General features: G+C 37.6%; 4 protein-coding genes across 4 annotated transcripts in view; 1 reads left to right on the forward strand and 3 right to left on the reverse strand.

Annotated features, from left to right (window-relative positions):
* The window catches only part of LOC103861069 (potassium transporter 9), a 645,946-nt gene that overhangs the window by 432,813 nt on the left and 192,900 nt on the right, over positions 1–20,233 (forward strand). The window lies entirely within an intron of this gene.
* On the reverse strand, positions 4,599–5,276 carry LOC103874165. Its single transcript, XM_009152581.1, has one exon. It carries the CDS (start codon positions 5,274–5,276, stop codon positions 4,599–4,601), a length of 678 nt encoding a protein of 225 aa, XP_009150829.1.
* LOC103861244 (pentatricopeptide repeat-containing protein At4g21705, mitochondrial) lies at positions 11,289–13,312 on the reverse strand. The gene is made up of 2 exons (XM_009138958.3): positions 12,830–13,312; positions 11,289–12,764 (listed from the first exon to the last, which is right to left on the reverse strand). Exons 1-2 carry the CDS (start codon positions 13,061–13,063, stop codon positions 11,532–11,534), a joined length of 1,467 nt encoding a protein of 488 aa, XP_009137206.1. The 5' UTR covers positions 13,064–13,312; the 3' UTR covers positions 11,289–11,531.
* LOC103861245 (DNA-directed RNA polymerase II subunit 2) lies at positions 13,546–20,061 on the reverse strand. Its single transcript, XM_009138959.3, has 25 exons — positions 19,810–20,061; positions 19,107–19,328; positions 18,721–19,011; positions 18,413–18,610; positions 18,258–18,328; positions 18,068–18,154; positions 17,869–17,989; positions 17,740–17,784; positions 17,511–17,648; positions 17,302–17,374; positions 17,058–17,134; positions 16,869–16,976; positions 16,671–16,787; positions 16,423–16,578; positions 16,242–16,346; positions 16,018–16,143; positions 15,822–15,899; positions 15,643–15,738; positions 15,440–15,555; positions 15,293–15,362; positions 15,152–15,205; positions 14,919–15,062; positions 14,478–14,777; positions 13,983–14,405; positions 13,546–13,868 (listed from the first exon to the last, which is right to left on the reverse strand). The coding sequence occupies exons 1-25, from the start codon at positions 20,059–20,061 to the stop codon at positions 13,761–13,763; spliced, it is 3,576 nt and encodes a 1,191-aa protein (XP_009137207.2). The 3' UTR covers positions 13,546–13,760.

A 20,233-nucleotide genomic window follows, 5' to 3' on the forward strand; every position in this document is an offset into this window, starting at 1 on the left:
ACTGAAATATAAATAACCAAGTTTAGATAATTTAAATTGATGATAAAATAAAAATCAAGAAATAATTAAATTGAACTTTTAAAAAAAAAAAAACTTACCGATTCAACGATTTCGTTGATTCGAACCCGAGACAAGTTGGTCGAGGCCGTCGAATCGTCATCATCGGTTTGAAGCTGAGACACTTCGTCATACACCTGAGTTTGGACCAGGTCGACCACGTCCCTCACAAGACCATCATCAATCTGGCCGGTCTTCTTGTTGGTATACGCCCTTTTCATAAGGGCGAGATCATCAACTGGGTGACCTTCATTTTCTTCCGCCTTGAAAAAAAATAAATTAGACAAACATTAGGTCGACGCTAGTCTGTTTCCGAGTCGTCATCACCAGATGAATCTGAATCTGGATCTTGGTGAAACTCTCCAATCACTGGTTCATCATCTACGTGAACGGCGGCTTCTTCTCCGAAGTCAGTTAAATCGACTACAAGGCCAACTCCACCTAAATCTTCTGCTGCACTTAAGTTGCCGGATGTGCTTGGTTGTAGTGGGTCTTCCAGCTCAGAACTTCCCTGAACTCGGCCTCTCGGGTTGAGTCTTGTAACAGTAACCCATGGATCATCTCTGTTCCTTACCCGGGGGTACTTGATATAACAAACCTGATCGGCCTGAGAAGCAAGAATGAAAGGATCATAATATTGCAGCTTCCGTCTTGAATTTACTGATGTAACACCAAATGCATCTGTTCTCACACCTCGATCTGGAGTGTTGTCGTGCCAGTCACAATAGAAAACAGTACAGCGCAATCCAACCATGCCCAAATACTTGATTTCTAAAATCTCATTTATGTGTCCGTAGTATACATCATCTCCTGATGCAGAACAAACACCAGCATCGTAAGTCGTACTCGAACGTCTCCTCTTCTGAGTTGTGAATGCATATCCTCGAGTACAAAATCTCGGATATGACTTCACAACAAAGTTTGGTCCAACGACCATCTCGCGTATCCAATCGTCAAATGTTTCGCCTCTGGCCAAACCATCACTCACATAAGTAAACATCCATCCACCAAATTCTCTCTGCTTCATTTCTTCTAGTTCGTCCTCTGTGGCGTATCTATATTCTAACCGCTTTTCTGCCATGAAAATCCTTTCATATTGAAGAACATCTTCGCAGTTGGTGAGTAAATATGTTTGCAAATGACTGCGCTCCTGATCAGTAAGTCGACGGTCCTTTGGTTTTCCGCTAAGTCGTCCAACGTCTGTGAAAATGTCTGGAACCTTCCAATGATATGTTGCCCGTTCGCCTCTATCATCATGCCGAGCAGGTCTTCTGTTTTTGGTCTGAACTTCTGCTGGAAAGTAGTACTCGGCAAAGTTTGAAGTTTCTTCATTGATCATCTGTGCGACTATAGACCCTTCCACCCTACTTAAATTTTTCACCATCTTCTTCAAATGGAACATATACCGCTCATACAAATACATCCATCTATACTGCACAGGACCACCAAGTTCCAATTCTCTTACCAGGTGAATAACAAGATGCTCCATAACATCAAAAAATGAGGGAGGAAATATCTTCTCAAGGTTGCACTGAATCACAGCTATGTTAGTCTTCAAATTTTCAATACCTTCAAGAGTCACTGATCTTGTGCATAAATCGCGGAAGAAACCACTTATCCCTGCAATTGCTTCATGAACATTTCGTGGTAATAGTTCCTTGAAGGCAAACAGAAGGAGACGCTGCATCATTACATGGTAATCATGGCTTTTCAAGCCAGTAAACTTTCCTTCCTTTCTGTCGATACAGTTACGCAAATTAGATGTGTAACCGTCTGGAAATTCCACATCGTTTGAAATCCAATCAAAGAACGCATCCTTTCCCGCTGCATCAAGTCGGTATATGGGAAAAGGAGCCCTACCACTCTCATCAACATGAAGTTCTGAACGAGCACATATATCGACTAAATCCAGTCTTGACTTCAAATTATCCTTTGTTTTACCTTGAACATTAAGGATCGTGTTCATGAGATTGTCAAAAAAGTTCTTCTCGATATGCATGACATCTAAATTATGCCTTAGTAGATGATCCTCCCAGTATGGCAGATCCCAAAAAATACTTTTTTTGTGCCAGTTATGTAGGTTTCCAACACCATCTACCGGAAAATGCTCATGTCCACCGACGTCTGGCGTCCTTTCTGCACCAAAATCTCTAAGTTGTGTCTTCAAATCTTTCCCACGAATTTCCGGAGGTGGACTGTCAAACACCCTCTTGTTCTTCGTAAACAAATTCCTACTTCTACGATATGGATGATCTGGTGGTAGAAATCTCCTGTGACAGTCAAACCAACACGTTTTCCTTCCGTGTTTTAGTTGGAAAGCATCAGTGTTATCTTGACAATATGGACATGATAGCCTTCCATGCGTTGTCCATCCAGATAACATACCATATGCTGGAAAATCACTTATTGTCCACATTAGTACTGCCCGCATTTGAAAGTTTTCTTTATACGAAACATCGTATGTTTCAGCACCTTGAGTCCATAGTTGTTGCAACTCATATATTAGTGGCTGAAGAAACACATCAAGTGATCTCTTAGGATGCTCTGGTCCGGGAACGAGAATCGAGAGAAACAAAAACTCTCGTCGCAAGCACAAGTTTGGGGGTAGGTTGTATGGTGTAAGAATGACTGGCCATAGAGAATACTGTCTTCCACTCTTGCCAAACGGGCTGAAACCATCAGTACATAATCCAAGGTAGACATTTCTTCTCTCATACGCAAAGTCGGGATACTTTGATTGGAAATGCTTCCACGCTTTTGCATCTGAAGGATGTCTGATCTCACCATCTGTTGAGTGCTCCGCATGCCATCTCATTGGTTGCGCTGTGCGTTCAGACAGATACAGCCTCTGCAACCTTTCCGTCAAAGGCAAATACCACATCCTTTTATATGGTACTGGAACTCTTCCACTCGTATCTTTATAACGAGGCTTCCCACAAAATTTGCATGAAACCCGCTGTTCATCCGCCCTCCAATAAATCATGCAGTTGTCTCTGCATACATCTATTACCTGATACGATAAACCAAGACCAGCTACGAGTTTCTGAACCTCGTAGTATGAGCCAGGAGCTACATTATCTTCGGGTAGAATACCTTTTACATAATCAGCAATCGCATCCACACAGTCTTCAGCCAAATTATAATCCGTCTTAATGCCCATCAATCTTGTAGCAGATGATAAAGCTGAATGACCATCTCTGCAACCTTCGTACAATGGTTGCTTTCCAGCATCCAACATATCATAAAATCTCTTAGCTTCGGCATTGGGTAAATCTTCCCCTCTAAAATGATCATTTACCATCTGCTCAGTACCTACACCGTAATCTACATCCGTTCTAATTGGATCTTCTAATCTAACCGCTGGCTGAGGTTCGCTAGTACTACCAAGTTCATAATCAGTTTCTCCATGATGATACCAAATTTTGTAACTTCGTGTAAACCCACTCAAATATAAATGAGTCCAAACATCCCATTCTTTAATAACTTTTTTATTTTTACAATTAGAGCAAGGACATCTTAACATACCTGTTTTTGCTTCCGGTTGTCGGTGAACTAACCCCATGAATTCGGTTATACCTTGTTGGTATTCTTCCGTAAGCAATCTCGTGTTCGGATCCAAATGAGGTCGATCGATCCAAGAACGAAAATAATTTGAAGAAGACATGTTTTTTATGAATCAAATTCGTGTGTAAAGAAAGTGAGAGGGAGGATGAAGATATGGTGTGAATGAAGAGGAAGAGGGGTGCTTGTATTTATAGTTGAAATCCTGCCGACGGTCCGAGGAAATTCCGACGGAATTCCGATGCAAACGGCTAGTTCGTCGGAATTTCCTCGGAATTTTTAAAATCCCCCCAACGGCTCTCCAACGGCTCTCTAACGTCTATAATATTTCCTCGGAATTCATCGGTTTTTTCCGAGGAATACTAGTTTCCTCGGTATTCCGTCGGAATATTCCGACGAAATGAATTTTCCTCGGAATTCCGTCGGAATATTCCGACGGAATTCCGAGGAAGCAAAATTTTGTGTTTCCTCGGAATTGCCTCGGAAATGCCTCGGTATATTCCGAGGAATTCATTTTCCGTCGGAACGTCCGTCAGAATACCGCTGTTTTCTTGTAGTGAAAGAAAGTCTTCACTCCTAGCCACTAGGAGATAAGATTGTATTACTATAAAATCAAATGATATACGAGAGAGCGTATATCACACGAGAACGAGGTCGTTGTGATTATCTTTTTTTTTTTTGAATAAATATTAAATTTCATTCAAAAAAACTGTTTTACATATGCTGTAATAATAAAGTTGAAGAGTAAAGAATGAAACTTCTATTTACAAATCATCTTGTACTAAACCACATTTGAAGTCCCTCCTCCATTTTGTGATCACCTTGTCGCCGTATGGTTGATAGCCGGTTCCTCACCGTCTTATCAATTGTTTTTAGCAATAGACTATAAGGGTACTGCTCCTCTCTATGTCTTCTCCTATTTCTCTCCCACCATATAGTATGGGTAGCAGCTTGAAAAGCATATCTCAGCAGAAACAACCTTACTCTCTCCTCTCTACTATCCAGCAAAAGGCCTGTACTACAGCTTCCCATTCTTCAGTATATCTCAAATGTAATAATCCCTTGACCAGTTTCTGCCAGATCTTGCTCGAGTATGAGCACGAGAAGAATAAGTGGTTGCGAGTCTCCACACATCGCTGACACAGAACACATGTAGGGTTTATGTTCTGGTTCCACTTAAGCATCCGATCACATGTGGAAAGTCTATCTCTCATTACTGTCCACACATGAAAAGCATATTTAGGAGTAGCATGCTTAAACCAGACTTCTTTACTCCATTCTTGAGTGGCATAATTATTCCTGATCTCAAGCCAAGTGTTCTTTGAAGAGAAGCTCCTTCTATATATCCCTTCTTTACTTCTCCATAAAGGAATATCCTCCATCTGAGAATTTTCAGTTTTCACCTTTTCCATTACTTCTTCCACTTCATTAAGGATATTAGAACGATGATATCTTCGTCTATGATTTGCAATAGCCTCAGCAACTGTTGCGTTCGCAGAAATACCCAGGTCTATTCTGCCTCCTATGCCCAGCACTTCAATCAATCTCCCCATTTCACACCAGTGATCATTCCAGGAAGATGTATCTTCTCCATTCTTGATATCAACTCGATGAAAGCCTTTAGCAACAGCTCTTGTCTTGAGTATTTTCTTCCACATCCATGATCCAGCTGTTGTATTATCTCTAGTGGTCCAAAGAGATCCTTTGCGAATCAGATAGATTTGAATCCATTTCACCCACAATGATTTTTGTCCAGATAGAATCCTCCATATCAATTTTAAACAGGCGACTTCATTCACTTCCTTCAGGGGCCTTATCCCTAGTCCACCTTCTGATTTCTTTTTACTAACTTCTTTCAAGCAACTTTAGATTTTCTTGTACTCAATTCAGAACCAGACCAAAGAAAAGCTGAGCATAAACTTTCAATTTCTCCCACACATTTCTTTGGCAAAGTCGTTGTGATTATCAATACTAGCACTATATAGAATTTGAGCTTATTGTCAATCTCGTACATTCTAATCAACATAACTAAGAAAAAAACACTTGTTCGATGTTTAAACATACGTAAATATTGTTTTTCATGTAGTTTCTGAAGTAATATTTTTTTCTTGTACGTTTTAGAGATAAGTATAAGAAGCAATAAATGTGAAATTTGGCTGACGTCGACTTCAGTAATTGCTGTCTAGGTTCGGTGGATCCGTTAATGGATTAGGTCACGTACATATATAGAATCCGAAGAAACGTACGTCGAAACTCGAAACCATATCAATCTCAAGAACGTACAAGAACAACTGAGAATTTATGCCATTTAATATATAGCGATCAAGCAGAACTTAACTAATAATGAACTTAGCTAATAATAAATCCATCACCATTCGATATATATGTTATTAGACGAATATTTTGTTGGTGTATCAGATTATATGGTTTATTCACCCTAAATGTATACGAACATGAATGTGGTTAGCTTGAACAACTTAGAGACTAGAAGGATATATATTAAATCAAATGATTAAAGGTAGCGCTTATGTAAAACGAAGTAGACTCCCTTGGGGTCATCAACATGGGAGGTTATATGTTCAAAAAAAACATGGGAGTTTATGTCCACCTCAAACACCTTGATCAACGTAACTAAAAACGAACTCACTTGCACATTGTTTAAACACACACACGTATCAATTGTATTCTTGTTCAACTGTTTATTCATATTTTTTATTTTTACAATTTAAAAGGATAAGAAGAAGAATTGGTGACAAAAATGGCTGATGTCAGATTTCTGACTTCAATGTTACTTTTCTTCGGTGATGAATTTAATAGACTACATATCGAGGAAACCACGGCTTAAATCTAAAACGAACACGACAAAATCTGGATATAGAAATATAAGTACAATGAATTATCCCGTCGAATCATTCATCTTATCAAACTTTGGGTTTTCTTTTTTCTTTATCTCGAGATATAAGCAAGTGGCCATTTAGTTTATAGATAATCCATTTGATTAGCAATTAATACTGATACTAGGTGTCCAGTCCGCGTGGACGCGGGCACAATGATTTTGAGAATATTAAACAGTTAAGATGCATCATAATAATGTCCTAAAAGCAAGAGCAACAGGAAATTGTCTCTGTCTCATCCTAAACGGAAATCTGGTTTATGGTGGAGAAACAAACATTCTTGGGAGCAAAACTTTTTGGCCAACTTTATCACCGGTTATAAACTTGGCTTGAATGACGTGATTTGCTAATTGTGTTACAAGTAACCTTGTACCATTGCATAGTCCACCTTTAGGGTCAATATTCCTAAGCAGCATAATAGGTGCACCGATTTTCAACTTTAGATCATGATTTGGTAATCCAAAGATCTTAATGCTGTTTAAATATTCTTGAGTGTACACCATATCACCTATTTTACTTGTATCAGAAGTATCTATATTATCTGAACTGAGATACGAACGCTCCTCACCTATTCAAATATTCAATAGAAAATAATCAACATTAATGATTTGACATGAAACCAAATACTTCTTCTAAAACACACAAAATAAACATCAGACAAAAGATTTACCTTTTATTTGAGATAGCATATATTCATTGATCTTGTCGACATCTTCATTCTGTGGACTCAAGACACCTAAAGACAAAAAGGGGTTAAATACCACACACGTATAATAAACAAAGAAGAACATAACTTACTTTGGTTATTATTTTCCTTTCTTAATTTGTGTAATATATCTTTTGTCAAGATTCTCCATGTTGCGTTCCAAACTTTAACAGGCATAGCCATACTATTAGAAAATAACATTATAGCAAATAGCTTTCTTAAAAAGTTCCATGTTCCCCATAAACTGGCTTCGTTAATTGCTTCGATATACTTTTTATCATCATCCAATAATCCCAATGCATAACATGCATCCTTATATATGTCTTATAAACAATACCTTTGACTGTACGTATCTCTTCATAACTCCTTGGGCCTTTAACTATGTTGAGCAAAACTCTTAGATAGTACTCTCTCTCTTTTTAAAAAATAGACTTTTTAGTATTTTCACACATATTAAGAAAACACATTAAATTACCATAATAACTATACTGTTTTCTGTAATTTTTAATTTTAATAACTTTTAACTAATAGTAATTCAATAAAATCAATTAATTTTCTTGAAGTTTACAATTTTTTCATAGAAAACACAAAAAAATACTTCTGAAACAAACTTTTTTTCTAAAAAGTCTATTACTAAGGAACGGAAGGAATATGAGTTAACATATTTAGGTGGAACATATGTAATCCTTCCTATTGCAAAACCTTTGTCACGTGGCTTCCACTCTCTCGTCTTTTGTACCCAAACAAACCTTGTGGGGAATTCCGCATACGTTAGACCTCTTGCTTCCGGATATTTACAGTTCTCCTCCATCCATGCTAGAAACTTTGACCGCAATACCGCAGAACGATTTAAAACATCATCAATAGGATCATCTTCATTATAAATTGCCATTTGCTGATTAGGTAAATGGAAGGAAAGCTTAACTACTGTGGTTGTTCGGTAATGCGTAGGAAAAGCTAGTATTCTCCAAGTTGCTTCACACGCTGAAATATACCTGCATCATCAAATAAAAGCAATCTGTCAACACTATTTTGAATTTAGTTTTTCTATTTGATTGGAGTTGTTAATATATTTTTTCTTTTTAGTAAGGAACTGGTCGTTTTAGAAACATTCATATTCCCACTATTAATTATGTACACAAGTAATTCTCTAAAATTTTGATAGAATATTCCTAACTTGATTTTAAATTACACAAATATATTCTCTAAAATTTTGTCTCATCTTAGTTTTTAAATTAATCAAAATAGAACTAAAATCAATATTTCATGTTGTAACACTATTAAATCAAGAGAGTAGACAGTAGTTGATTTGGCTAAACTATGCCTATGTTTCATCTCCTCCCCGAGTCCTAATTTCTTTTTTCTTCTTTTTTTATAAAAAAAAACTATGGACTCAAGAGAAAAAACATCAGAAAGAGACAAAACAGTTTGTATATTATTAGCACATACCTGCAACTAAGGAACTTCTGTATCTCATCGTCGATAGTATCATCTGTATCATCCCCTTGGACCGAAGCTCTAACATAATCTGGCCCCTTTGTAATGTACTTAAAGATACCCTCAGACACTTTTCCTTCATATATTTGTATCAAATCTTCATCAATGGATGCATGTATCCTTGTTCCCTACAATTGAATAAGTTAGATAATCTTACATAAACTAAAAATAGAAATCATCAAAAATAATATTGTAGTGTACTCACAGTTGCATCCACAAAAACCATCTCAATGGAGACAACTTTTTTTGATCTCCATAGCTTCCACAATTTCATAAACTGCACCTTTAATTTGTAACTATTGTTCCCTGGTTTAATATCGTCAATAAAGACTAAAGTAGCTGTCTTCCTTCGTGGATGGGACATGTTTTGCACTGAGTAAAAAAATGTTATTTAGATATTAGAAGTTTGATTTTGAAGCTTTTAAGGACGTGGGGATTAACTTACATACTAGAGATTGATCCGCACACCCGTGCGGGTGTTAATTTTTACTTTCTTATAAATCGATATTTTATTTTTATTTTTATGTTTAGTATTATATATTTTATGTATCATAATATAATTAATTGCATAAGTACTTTTAGATTTCTATACATCATAATCGAACCTGAATCATAATAAGACTGAATTCATCTAGACCCGATTCGAAACACACATGAAAATTTATAATACCGAAATGAAGTCTAGTTTCAAAACTCAAAAAGCATAATAACCCAAAGAAATAACTTGTAGCTGAATAGTTATCCGAATGTCCATGTCTAACCGATACATAAGTAAATAAAAAAAATATTTGTTAACCATTTTGAATTCTTATCACAAATAGAGTGGTTTCATTCAAATATGTCGAATTATTATAGTTAATATGTAAATAATCCTGGCAAAATATTATAGTAAATATAATTAATGAGATAGTTAAAAAGTGAGAAAATGAATATAAAAGATAAAATAAAAAAATTGAAAACAAATAAGTTTTGTTTTTCATGTCACTATTATATATCATATATACGTCATCATATAATTAATCATATTTTATATGTACCATAATATAAGTAATCATATAATTAATGTTATTTTATACGTACCATCATATAAATAATCACATATATTATATTTATAAACTTAATATGAAATATAAAAACCATAATTTAAGTTGGTGTTTTTAATTAAGTTATGTATTGTATTTTTCTTATATATAGTGAAAATATATTTTTTAAATGGTTATTGGAAAATATTTTAGTAAACTTTTAAAAAAAATATATGTATATATATATTTGAATCAATTATTTGTATAAATTAATTTTAAATTATTATTTTGATTTGAATTTTGTATAGAAATAATTAAAATTGAGAAAATGAATGTAAAAGATAAAATAAAAATTGAAAACAAATAAATTTTGTTTTGTACTTCTGTAATAAATGATATTAACTTATTTAGTAAATATAATAGATGAAGGGTTAGAATTGATTAACAATAGAATAAAAATCTTTTAAAAAATCAATTAAGATAAGCAAGTATTATTTTGTACTGCTATCCATGTTTCCAAACAATTCTCATTTATACTATTATCCAAGTTTCCAAACAACTCTCAAATGTACTTTAGTTTTAATAATATAGATATATACACATCATTGGTTAAATAGTTTGTTTTATTTAGAAAGATAAATCCAATGATAATAGGGATAATAATGACGAATTAAAGATAGAAACAAATTATGTTGAAATCAACCAAATCATATAATGAAAAGGAGACGTACATCAAACGTGACATATAGATAATTTTCTCTAAATAAATTAATTATATAAGAAATAATATATATATAAAATTCACTAAGGGTAGTATAGATATTAACCGCTCTAACTTTTAACGTGAGAGCTCGATTCCAAAAACTTACTTCGCAAATAATAGTATAGATACCTTATAAAAATAACGATATACGTCCATGATAGATGAATACGCTTTGTATATTACGTCCACATACGTATATAAAGACAAAACGGATATTTACGATCACAAAGTTTTTTTTTTTTTTGTCATCTGTTAGATTAAAATTAAAATGTTATTAGCACAAAAAAATATTTGTAAGAATGTTATTTCTTATAAAAATAGAAACCTTTTAAACATATATGTTGCGTTTGAGAAATAAGATCCAAACATAAGTAATGTTTTGAAATAATTGTAATTAAGCAAACAAATAGTCAATTACAAATATTATTACAAAAATATTAATTGGCAAAAATATTGGACAATACTGTGAAACAAAGAAGCTTAAAAGCAGATTGCGGTTCACGTTAATGTTTTTTGGTCTTAAGTTCACCTTAATGTTGCACTTGTCAAGTCTTAATCATATATATAGGTACATGCTCATTTGGAAGTCAAGTCTTACAATATTGATCCGAATTTTTTTAATGTGATCTGAAATTAGTAAACTAAACTAATATTACAAATAGTTAATAAGAACAAATGAAAAGAGCTACAGCAATCTGTTCATTTTTATTGACATGCAACTCAATCTTGTCTTTTCGTTTTTGGGTGTGTAAATAATAATCCCTTTTGTGTGAACATAAATTGTTACATAGTGATTATAAACTTCAATAATCCAAACAGTGTCCCAACACTCCGTTCTGTTATAGTTGTTCAATATAAGAGTAAGTGGCACTTGAACAAGAACATAGGATTCTTAACAACACAAAACATTATCGTCCAGCTAGTGTTCTTTACATCAAAAGATTCTGGTGCTTGTGGTATCAACTATTAGGTCGATGAAGCAAAACTCATCTTCAAAAGTCAAAACGCATAGTAAGAAGAATAAGAAAATCTCAGCAGTGACTTCTTGTGCTGAGAATAGCCATTGTTTCTTCATTGGTTTCAATCTTGTCCTCTTTCATACGCTGCAACAAGGTGTCAACGCTGCTTCCGCCTTCTCTTATATCAGCCTTGACAAGAGCATGATACATCTCCCTGTTCACCCCCATACAGTTCCTAAGAGACGCAACAAAGCTTTCTACTTCCCTCAAGCTCCCTTCATCCCCAACCCAACTCAAAACACTTGTCACCACCTTCACCCCAGGTCTCCACTTCCTCTTCCCCACTTCTACATCTAAAGCCGTTTTCAAACACTTGTAAGCATTATCCAAAACACCTTTTTCAACATAAGCAGCAGCCACAAGCCCCCAAGAATCAGGCGTAGTACCTTTCCCTCTCCTTCCCAAATCTTCAAGCATCGCTTCTGCTCTCTCCTCCATACCTCTCCCAACATACCCACGAATCACAACGCTAGGGACTCGAAAATCGTAACAGTTCCCTGACGATGCTTCCCATTCTTTAACCACTTCCTCAGCTTCTTTCAAAGCATCAATCTTCACAAGCGACTGCAACACGGTAAGATAGTCCTGGTTGATCCGTCTCTTACACGCGTCCTTCTCCAACTCCCATAGCCTCAACACCTCTCCCTTGTCACCTAACTTAGAATAAAGCGTTATAAGATGATTATACCCTTCACCATCTTTACTCTCCAATCTATCCTCAGACATTCTCAAAAGCTCAACGGCCTTACCACGGTCCCCACCGTCGATATAAAACTTCGCAGCAACAGCGTAAGTGTTCCAATCCACTGTCTCCATATCCCTCAAGATCTCACCAATCCCCTCAAGATCATTCATAACACCAAAAGCATTAATACATAACCTGTAACTATAATTATCAGGAGCAACATTCTCTTCCTTCATCTCATCCAACACACGAGGAACCTTCTCGTGCTGGCCTAAGTTAGTGTAGAGACACATGATGTTGTTGTAAGTGAGAGAGGAGGAAGCGTAACCCAACTCCTTCATCTTCTCGAAATGAAGTAGAGACTTCTCCACGTCCTGCTGCCTGACGTAGCAGTTGAGAAGCGCGCCGTGAGTCTTGTCGTTCTTGTGATGCTCCTTGAGGCTTTCGAAGTAGGCTTCCGCGGAGACGAAGCCGTGGACTCTGCCTACGAGGTCGAGGTGGACGGCGTGTTCCGTCGGGGAGAAGATGCATACGCCGGTCTCGTTCATCCATTTCGAAACCTGTGGGAGAGGATTAAAAGGGTTAGAGAGAGAAAGGTACTTGCTTTTAGAGAGGGAGAGGGAACCTCGAGGGCGTGGAGGAAGCGTTTGCGTCTGCGGAGATCGTGGACGATGCGGATGAGCTCGGCGACGGAGACTTTGTTACCGGAGTGGACCCAGTTCTGGAGTTCTGGGTAGACGCTTGATTTTGGGTTTCCTAAAGGACTGATTTTGGAGTAAAGGGTCGTCTTTTTTACTCTGTTTGTGTAGTAGTATCTGCTTGTGAACAGATTCGCCGGGATTCGTCGGAGTATGTTCATGGTGATGAAATGCGGCGGAGACTCTGCTTTGAGTTCGTAAGTTCGATTCTGAACAGCAACTGAACTAACGTGTTTTAATGTTTTTTAAAAAGATTTCTGGTATTTGCAAATTAGACCTTAACCTCTGGGTAAAATTTAATTTAAGCTTTATTCTTTCTTTTGTCTAATTTTTGAACCTGTACGGCTGTACCGTCAAGAGTCAAAGAACCCTTTGTTCCTTCTTCGGGTTCCCTGATGTGGTACTCTATATGCAAGTATGCAACTAACTCAACGATGGAGTTTGTTGAGGTGGATGAAATTTCAAACCCAATATAGGAAGACAGGTTATGACAGAAACATGTTTAGTGGGGTCATGGGATTCATTGAGAAGTGATACATTTCTTCTCTACTGAATCATTCGAGACACTTTCTCATCATCTTTCTTGTTGGAAGTCATTATGTTTTAGGCCAAAACTAAGACCAAGCAGGAAAATACACTTTCTTTTCTCAAATTAGCTTCAGCTTTTTTTTTACTTTAGCTTGTTAAGTACTCCCGCAGAACAAATTAATGTCCAAAGACAAAAGTTGTATCGTTATTTTCTTAAACATGAGAGCATACCTCTCTAGCTTCTAGTTTCAGAAGTGCAAATAAACGACACAAGAATTCGTAGTTTGGTTTCGTTATAAAGATATACTAGCAAAAGAGAACAAAGTTTTCTCACTTCCTGCCTTTGGCTGATTTAAGGCCTTTGGTAAGCATCCTTGGTGCAATCGCCATTGACATAAGCTCTTGAAACAGCAGTTTGCAAGCATATGGAATGTGAACCTGTGAAAATATTTATACATATGAAATGGCATCAGACAAATGAGAGCATGAACGAGATATAAAAGTTATAAAAGATGAAACAAGAACGTCTATAAACACAATCTGGAAACTTACCTGAACAATGTCTGTTTTGTTCTTGCAACCTCTGCATTCAAAAGAATTCTTCTTCAGATTTGCAATGGCGATGAGCCCACAGGTTTCACACACATGCACCCTATACGCATCGCTCTGATCAAACAGCCTCTCTTTCAAGAAGTTTGCAGCTCCATGTGCAATCATGCAGTCACGCTCCATTTCTCCAAATCGCAGACCACCGTCACGTGATCGCCCTTCAGCTGGTTGTCTTGTTAAGATCTGCACAGGACCTCGTCCACGCGAGTGAATCTTGTCATCCACCATATGCTTCAACCTCTGGTAGTATGTTGGTCCAAGGAATATCATAGCTGTGAGTGGTCTACCCGTGTGCCCATTGTACATTCTCTCGAATCCACGCATTTGGTAGCCACACTTATGGAGCGCTTTGCTTATGTTATCCACCTGAAAACACCACAGTGGTCAAATTTATACAGTCACAACAAACCGAGCAGCTAAGGGAACATTGTAAGTTACCGTGACATCTGTAAAAGGAGTCGCATCTCCTTCTTTTCCCATGTGAGCTGCCACTTTTCCCATGATGCACTCGATAAGCTGACCAATTGTCATCCGAGACGGAATAGCATGCGGGTTCACGATGATATCAGGAGTGACGCCTTCAATTGTCCAAGGCATGTCCTCCTGTGTGTACGTCATGCCAACGGTTCCCTTCTGACCGTGTCTACTACTAAATTTGTCTCCAATCTGAGGAATACGAACTGATCTCACCCTCACTTTCACGAACCTCAAGCCATCTGCATTTGTGGTCAATAACACCTACAAGAGAAGTTCAGAAGGTACATGAATAGAGAACTATCAGAACCCCAGGTTTATGTTTAAACAAGATATGATCAGTTGCCAAAATAGTTCAGTCCTGAAACTAACTAAACTCTAACTGCAAGGAAATACCAAAGTTACCTGATCAACCATTCCGGTTTCACTATGTCGCAAGCTTATACTGTGATCACGTCTAGTGTATCGCGATGATTGACCTTGAGCCTCGTCTTGAGATATTGGAGTGGTTTTCCCAATGATTACATCTTCACCTGAAACTCTGGTACCCTATACCCGAAAAGAAAAAAAATTGTATGATATACATTCCTAATCAGATCAGATATAACTACTAAAGTAACAATAAGTTTTATACTTACAGGAGGTGCAAGACCATCATCGTCCAGCTTCTCATATGAACCATGTCGCATACCCTGCAGCAGAAACACTAAAGTGTTAAACGCGGCTAACAATAAGCACCACATACATATATGAGTCGCAAGTGTCAAATTATGTCTTACCATTGTACTTGCTCTATCTGGGCGCCCAAAGTCTTCTTTGACTAGCGTCCCCATTTTTTTCTCCTCATCTCTGCCCACAGAAAGATTGCAGTATAAAAAAATGGACAGACCAAAAGAAAATGTCCACATGTGTGGCGGCATACTCACCTGTAAGACCGAAAGAACAAGGATCTAAAGAAACCACGATCTATTGAAGACTGATTCATGATGACAGAATCTTCCTGATTATATCCAGAATAGCAAGAAATGGCAACAATAGCATTCTACACAATAAGAGAAAATCAACATTTGAGAGAACTGATAGAAGAATAAAAGCTGGATGCTGAAAGATTTTAAGCAAATTAACTCACAATTCCTGCTGGAAGTTGCCTAAAGTGAAGATGCTCCATAGCTCTTGTGGTGACCAGAGGCTTTTGAGGGTAATAGAGAACATAGGCTAAGGTATCCTGGTTAATAGAACAATGATAACAGTATCATTAAAGCAAGTAGTGTTACAACAAGAGATGGGAGGGAAAGCCTAGAAACATACCATGCGAAATTGGTAATTGGTGACATATATTCCCATCGCTTGCTTTCCCATAGCAGATTGATACGTGTTACGGGGCGACTAAATTCCAAAAAAAACGCAGAAGTGGCAGAAAAAAGTACACGAGATAGTTAGCATAAATTTGAATTTACATAACTAAATTGTTTCTTATAGACAAGTAAATTAAAGAGAGAAAAACCTGATTATGGTCAGGAAATGGTATAATCGAAGCACAAACGCCCAATATCAAAGAAGGGTGAATCTCACAATGTGTGTAAGTTTCGGAATATGCCTCATCGGGACGGAGTCTAGCTTGAACCAGATCCTGAAACAAAACTAGGATTGAGTTTTCTGTGCAAATGAGTGGCCAAAAGATAATATATTCACATTTTCAATTCAACCTTCAGACATTCTATTACTCACATTAATAGTCATGGATATCATAGTAGTCTCCTCTTCCTCTGTGTCAATGTATTCTATAAACCCCTTTGCAACTAGATGATGCCAACCATCTTCTTCTGCACTTTCCTGCGTTATAAAAAGAATGTTGGTTCAATCAAGTTATAAGAAAAGGTATTTTGAGAGCAGAAGACCAAAAATTTACCCTTTGTTGCAAAGCATAGATATCTTTCTTCTTTATTAACAGCCTCTGGTTATCCACAATAAACAAGGGACGACTACAACGACCATAATCAGTGTAAATCCGGAGCTCTTTCAGACGAATATCTCTAACAACGCCAACTTCAGTGTTAACATCAACCTGCAAGAGTAAACGTAATATATCACTTCTACAAAACGTTGCAATTTAGTGGCGAAAATAATTTGCAAACGGGAAAGAAACTGCATGCTTACCCTTCTTCTCAAACGTCTCAAAGTTTTCACCAACATGTCAGGATCTCGATGAACTCCAACCCACATTCCATTGACAAAGATTTTTGTGGCTTGGGGTATTACTGATGGAGAGATTTCCTGCAATTAAGTTAAAACCTTGAGTACCCGAAACAAAGTAACAGAAATTGAGTAAGTAACCAACTGTGAAGTGCTACAAACCTCAAAATTCTCAGTCCCCCATTCTTCCAAGAATTCCAAGATGGGATAAGCAGCTGACCCAACTGTAATGTAGACCATGAGCGCCAAATTTTTCACTAGACCACAAGCCTGGAAAAGCAAAGCCACAATAAGCAATGGAAGTAACTGAAACCCAGAACAATCTTATTTCTATAAATTTAACAATTATACCTGTCCTTCAGGTGTTTCAGCAGGGCACATCATACCCCACTGTGAGTTGTGCAGTTGTCTTGGTTTCGCCAATTTTCCTGCCATATACGACTCGATTAGCATTCAAGTGGAAAATGAGAACTACAAGCCAATCTAACTTGCAAGGATGTGAATAATAAATTGAACTATGACTAAAATACACGAACTGCACTAACAGAAAAAGTGACACAGCATATAAGTGCAGGAAAAGAACGAGGCCCCTTACCTTCACGCCCAATAGGAGAATTGAGACGCCTCAAATGCGACAAAGTGGAAGCATATGTTAACCGATTTAAAACCTGGTGTAAGTGAAGACTTTTTAGAACCGTAAATCATGTGACAAACTATGATAAACCAAAACTGTAAAGCTAATGCCATATCTAAGGAAATGATCTGAGCTGAAAAAGGAAGAAACAAATAAATAAATATCCTAACCTGAGAAACTCCAGCTCTTGTGCCAGCAGCGTTTGCCTGGCCCCAGTTCCCAGTAGCAAGAGAATATTTCAGGCCAGAGGTAATTGTTTTTGCCTTAATGGCAAATTGAAGATTGACTTCTTTTCCATTGTCAACGCACTGTTAAAACGACATGAATCAGACTTCCAAACACGGAATAAAAACTACAACTAAACTTCTCGACTCAAGAAAGAGCAACTATGTAAGAGACCTTCTGAACATAAGATCTCACATCCCTCGTTAGCTTTCTGAAAAGCTGCATTAACGAAGATGTTAAGTCAACAAGGGATCCACTAAAATGATAACTTCAAATTCTTCAATGCATGATTATGATGCGAACCATTCTAAACAGCCCTCCAAGTAAAGGACCAGCAAGATCCAGCCTTTTGTTACCATAATGATCCCTATCATCTTCTGGCCTTCGGCCAAGTGCACAAAGCAGCAGCCGGTGTATGATATACCTGAGGGGGTTATTGCATAGTTTGAGCATCAGAAGAACATATGAAATCTCAACCAACACGAATGAGCTGAATATTTACCCAAAATAGTAAGCTTTCTTCGTCTCACAAAACTCCCCAACTCCTACATGAGGAAGCATTTCTTTCTGAAGGATATCTCTTGCATACCTGCAATGATAATATTGCAATTGCAAACCTCCAATATCAACACCACACTAGTTGATATCTTAGATCATAGCACCCAAGTCAATTGGTTCAAATGATCACATACTTTATCCTCTTTTCCTTGCTTACACCCACGCCCATGGGTTGACCACGTTTCCCAATATAGTCGAGTGCAACCTGAAGCAATATGAAGGTTGTCAACTAATTGCAGGATAAAGCCAGAATAAAAATTGATTAACCAAATGAAGAAACAGTGGATACCAGCTGATTTTGAATAACGAAAGCTTCTTCCAAGGAAGGCCTAAGCAACTCCATCATCTGATTGTCGGCAAAATCATAGCAAATATGTTCCAATATGTCCTTATCGGCAACAAATCCTAAGGCACGAAACACTATGATAATGGGAATTTCTGCTTTGATGTATGGTAGAGTACACCGAATATACTGTCCAGATGAACCCTGCATCCATTTGCCACATAGAACGCAACTTTTTTCATCGTATTCTAGAATTTACCAACAAATATTGAGAAAGGATATTGTAAAAGTTATGACTATTAGCTTAATCTTACCCCTTTCGCACTAGCACGAGCAAGCATACGCACAAACATTGTGCTGGGAGGCCTATTTTGGTTCTCAGCCATGGAACGGACTTCAGCAACATATGCATACTTATTTGGCTGTCGCTTCTTGAAAACATAAACATGGTTCGTACTCATCTTCTCCTGGGCAATCAGAACCTTTTCACTGCCATTAATAATAAAGTATCCGCCCTGATCATAAGGACATTCTCCAAGCTCTGTCAAATCTTTCTCAGAGTTCTGAAACAAGGTACAGTAACTAGACCGGAGCATGATGGGAACCTAGGAAAAAATCAATACACTGTCAGAACCATACAGATGATGCAGCTCATTACATCTTCCACACACACCAAAAAAAAAAAAAGAAGTTCACGAACCTTCCCAATGAAAACTTTGGTAAAATCCTGCGTCTCTGTAACTTCCTCACCATCATGCCCTTTCTTTATAACTCTCTTACTAACATCGACATACAAAGGAGCAGAGTAGGTGAGGTTTCTCAACCTTGCAGCCTTGGGGAACAAGGTAGCCGTCTCTCCATCAGATTCCGTCATCATGGGTTTACTCAGATAAATCTGTCCAAAACTAATCTTGTAGATTGTCTGCAGGAAAATGAAGCTCTGTCAGAAAAGAACCAAACACGTTCCTAGTGCTAAAACGCTTCACCACAACATTCAAAACCACTGAAAAATCCACCTTGAGAAAACAAAGAGCTCAAGCACAGAATACAAAAGTGATCTCGAGAGCTCAGCTAGTCGAGAAGCGCAAACACTAATCGCAACGACACTGTACAAGAAGCTAAAACTAGACAGTCTGCAGAAAAAAATAAGATACCAAACACATTTACTTAGTGCTAAAACTGATTAGAGCTTCACGCAATACTCAAAACCACTGTAGATACACCTTCAAAATCGAATAACTCAATCATTCAAATCAAATCAGCTACTCAATAAGCCAAACCCTAATTGCAACAAGCCTCTCTACAAGCTAACTCCGAAACAATTCAAAAACCGCCACAAACGTTCGATCCCCCTAAGAAGCCCTAGAACTGAAAAAAACCGAGGAAGGAACCAGCGAAAGCACCTCGGCGAAATCAGATTGCTGGCCAGGATTGTGCTGAGACTCAGGACGGATCTCGATATCCGCAGACTCATCGACGATCTCTTGCATAGTGTTCTGAATAAACTCATCGAAGGAATCGAGCTGCTGGCGAACGAGACCTTTCTCCTCGAAATAGGCAGAGATAACCGCCCAGGCGTCTTCCTGGGTGATCTCCTCATCGTCGTCGTCTTCGATGTAAGTCGGTTCCTGCTCGTATTCGTTATTATACTCCATTGCTATCTGAGAGAGCGCACAACACCACACTGCTCAAGCGAACAGCAAAAGAGGATGAATGAGACGGCCTCGAGTGTTTTTATAAAGGGAGAGGTCGGCTAGCTATTTATGGAACTAACCGGCTCGATTAGATAACCGGTTTCGGGGAATGTGATAGAAACCGTCCGGTTTG

Source organism: Brassica rapa, chromosome A03 (assembly GCF_000309985.2).
Source record: "Brassica rapa cultivar Chiifu-401-42 chromosome A03, CAAS_Brap_v3.01, whole genome shotgun sequence".
NCBI lineage: Eukaryota > Viridiplantae > Streptophyta > Magnoliopsida > Brassicales > Brassicaceae > Brassica > Brassica rapa.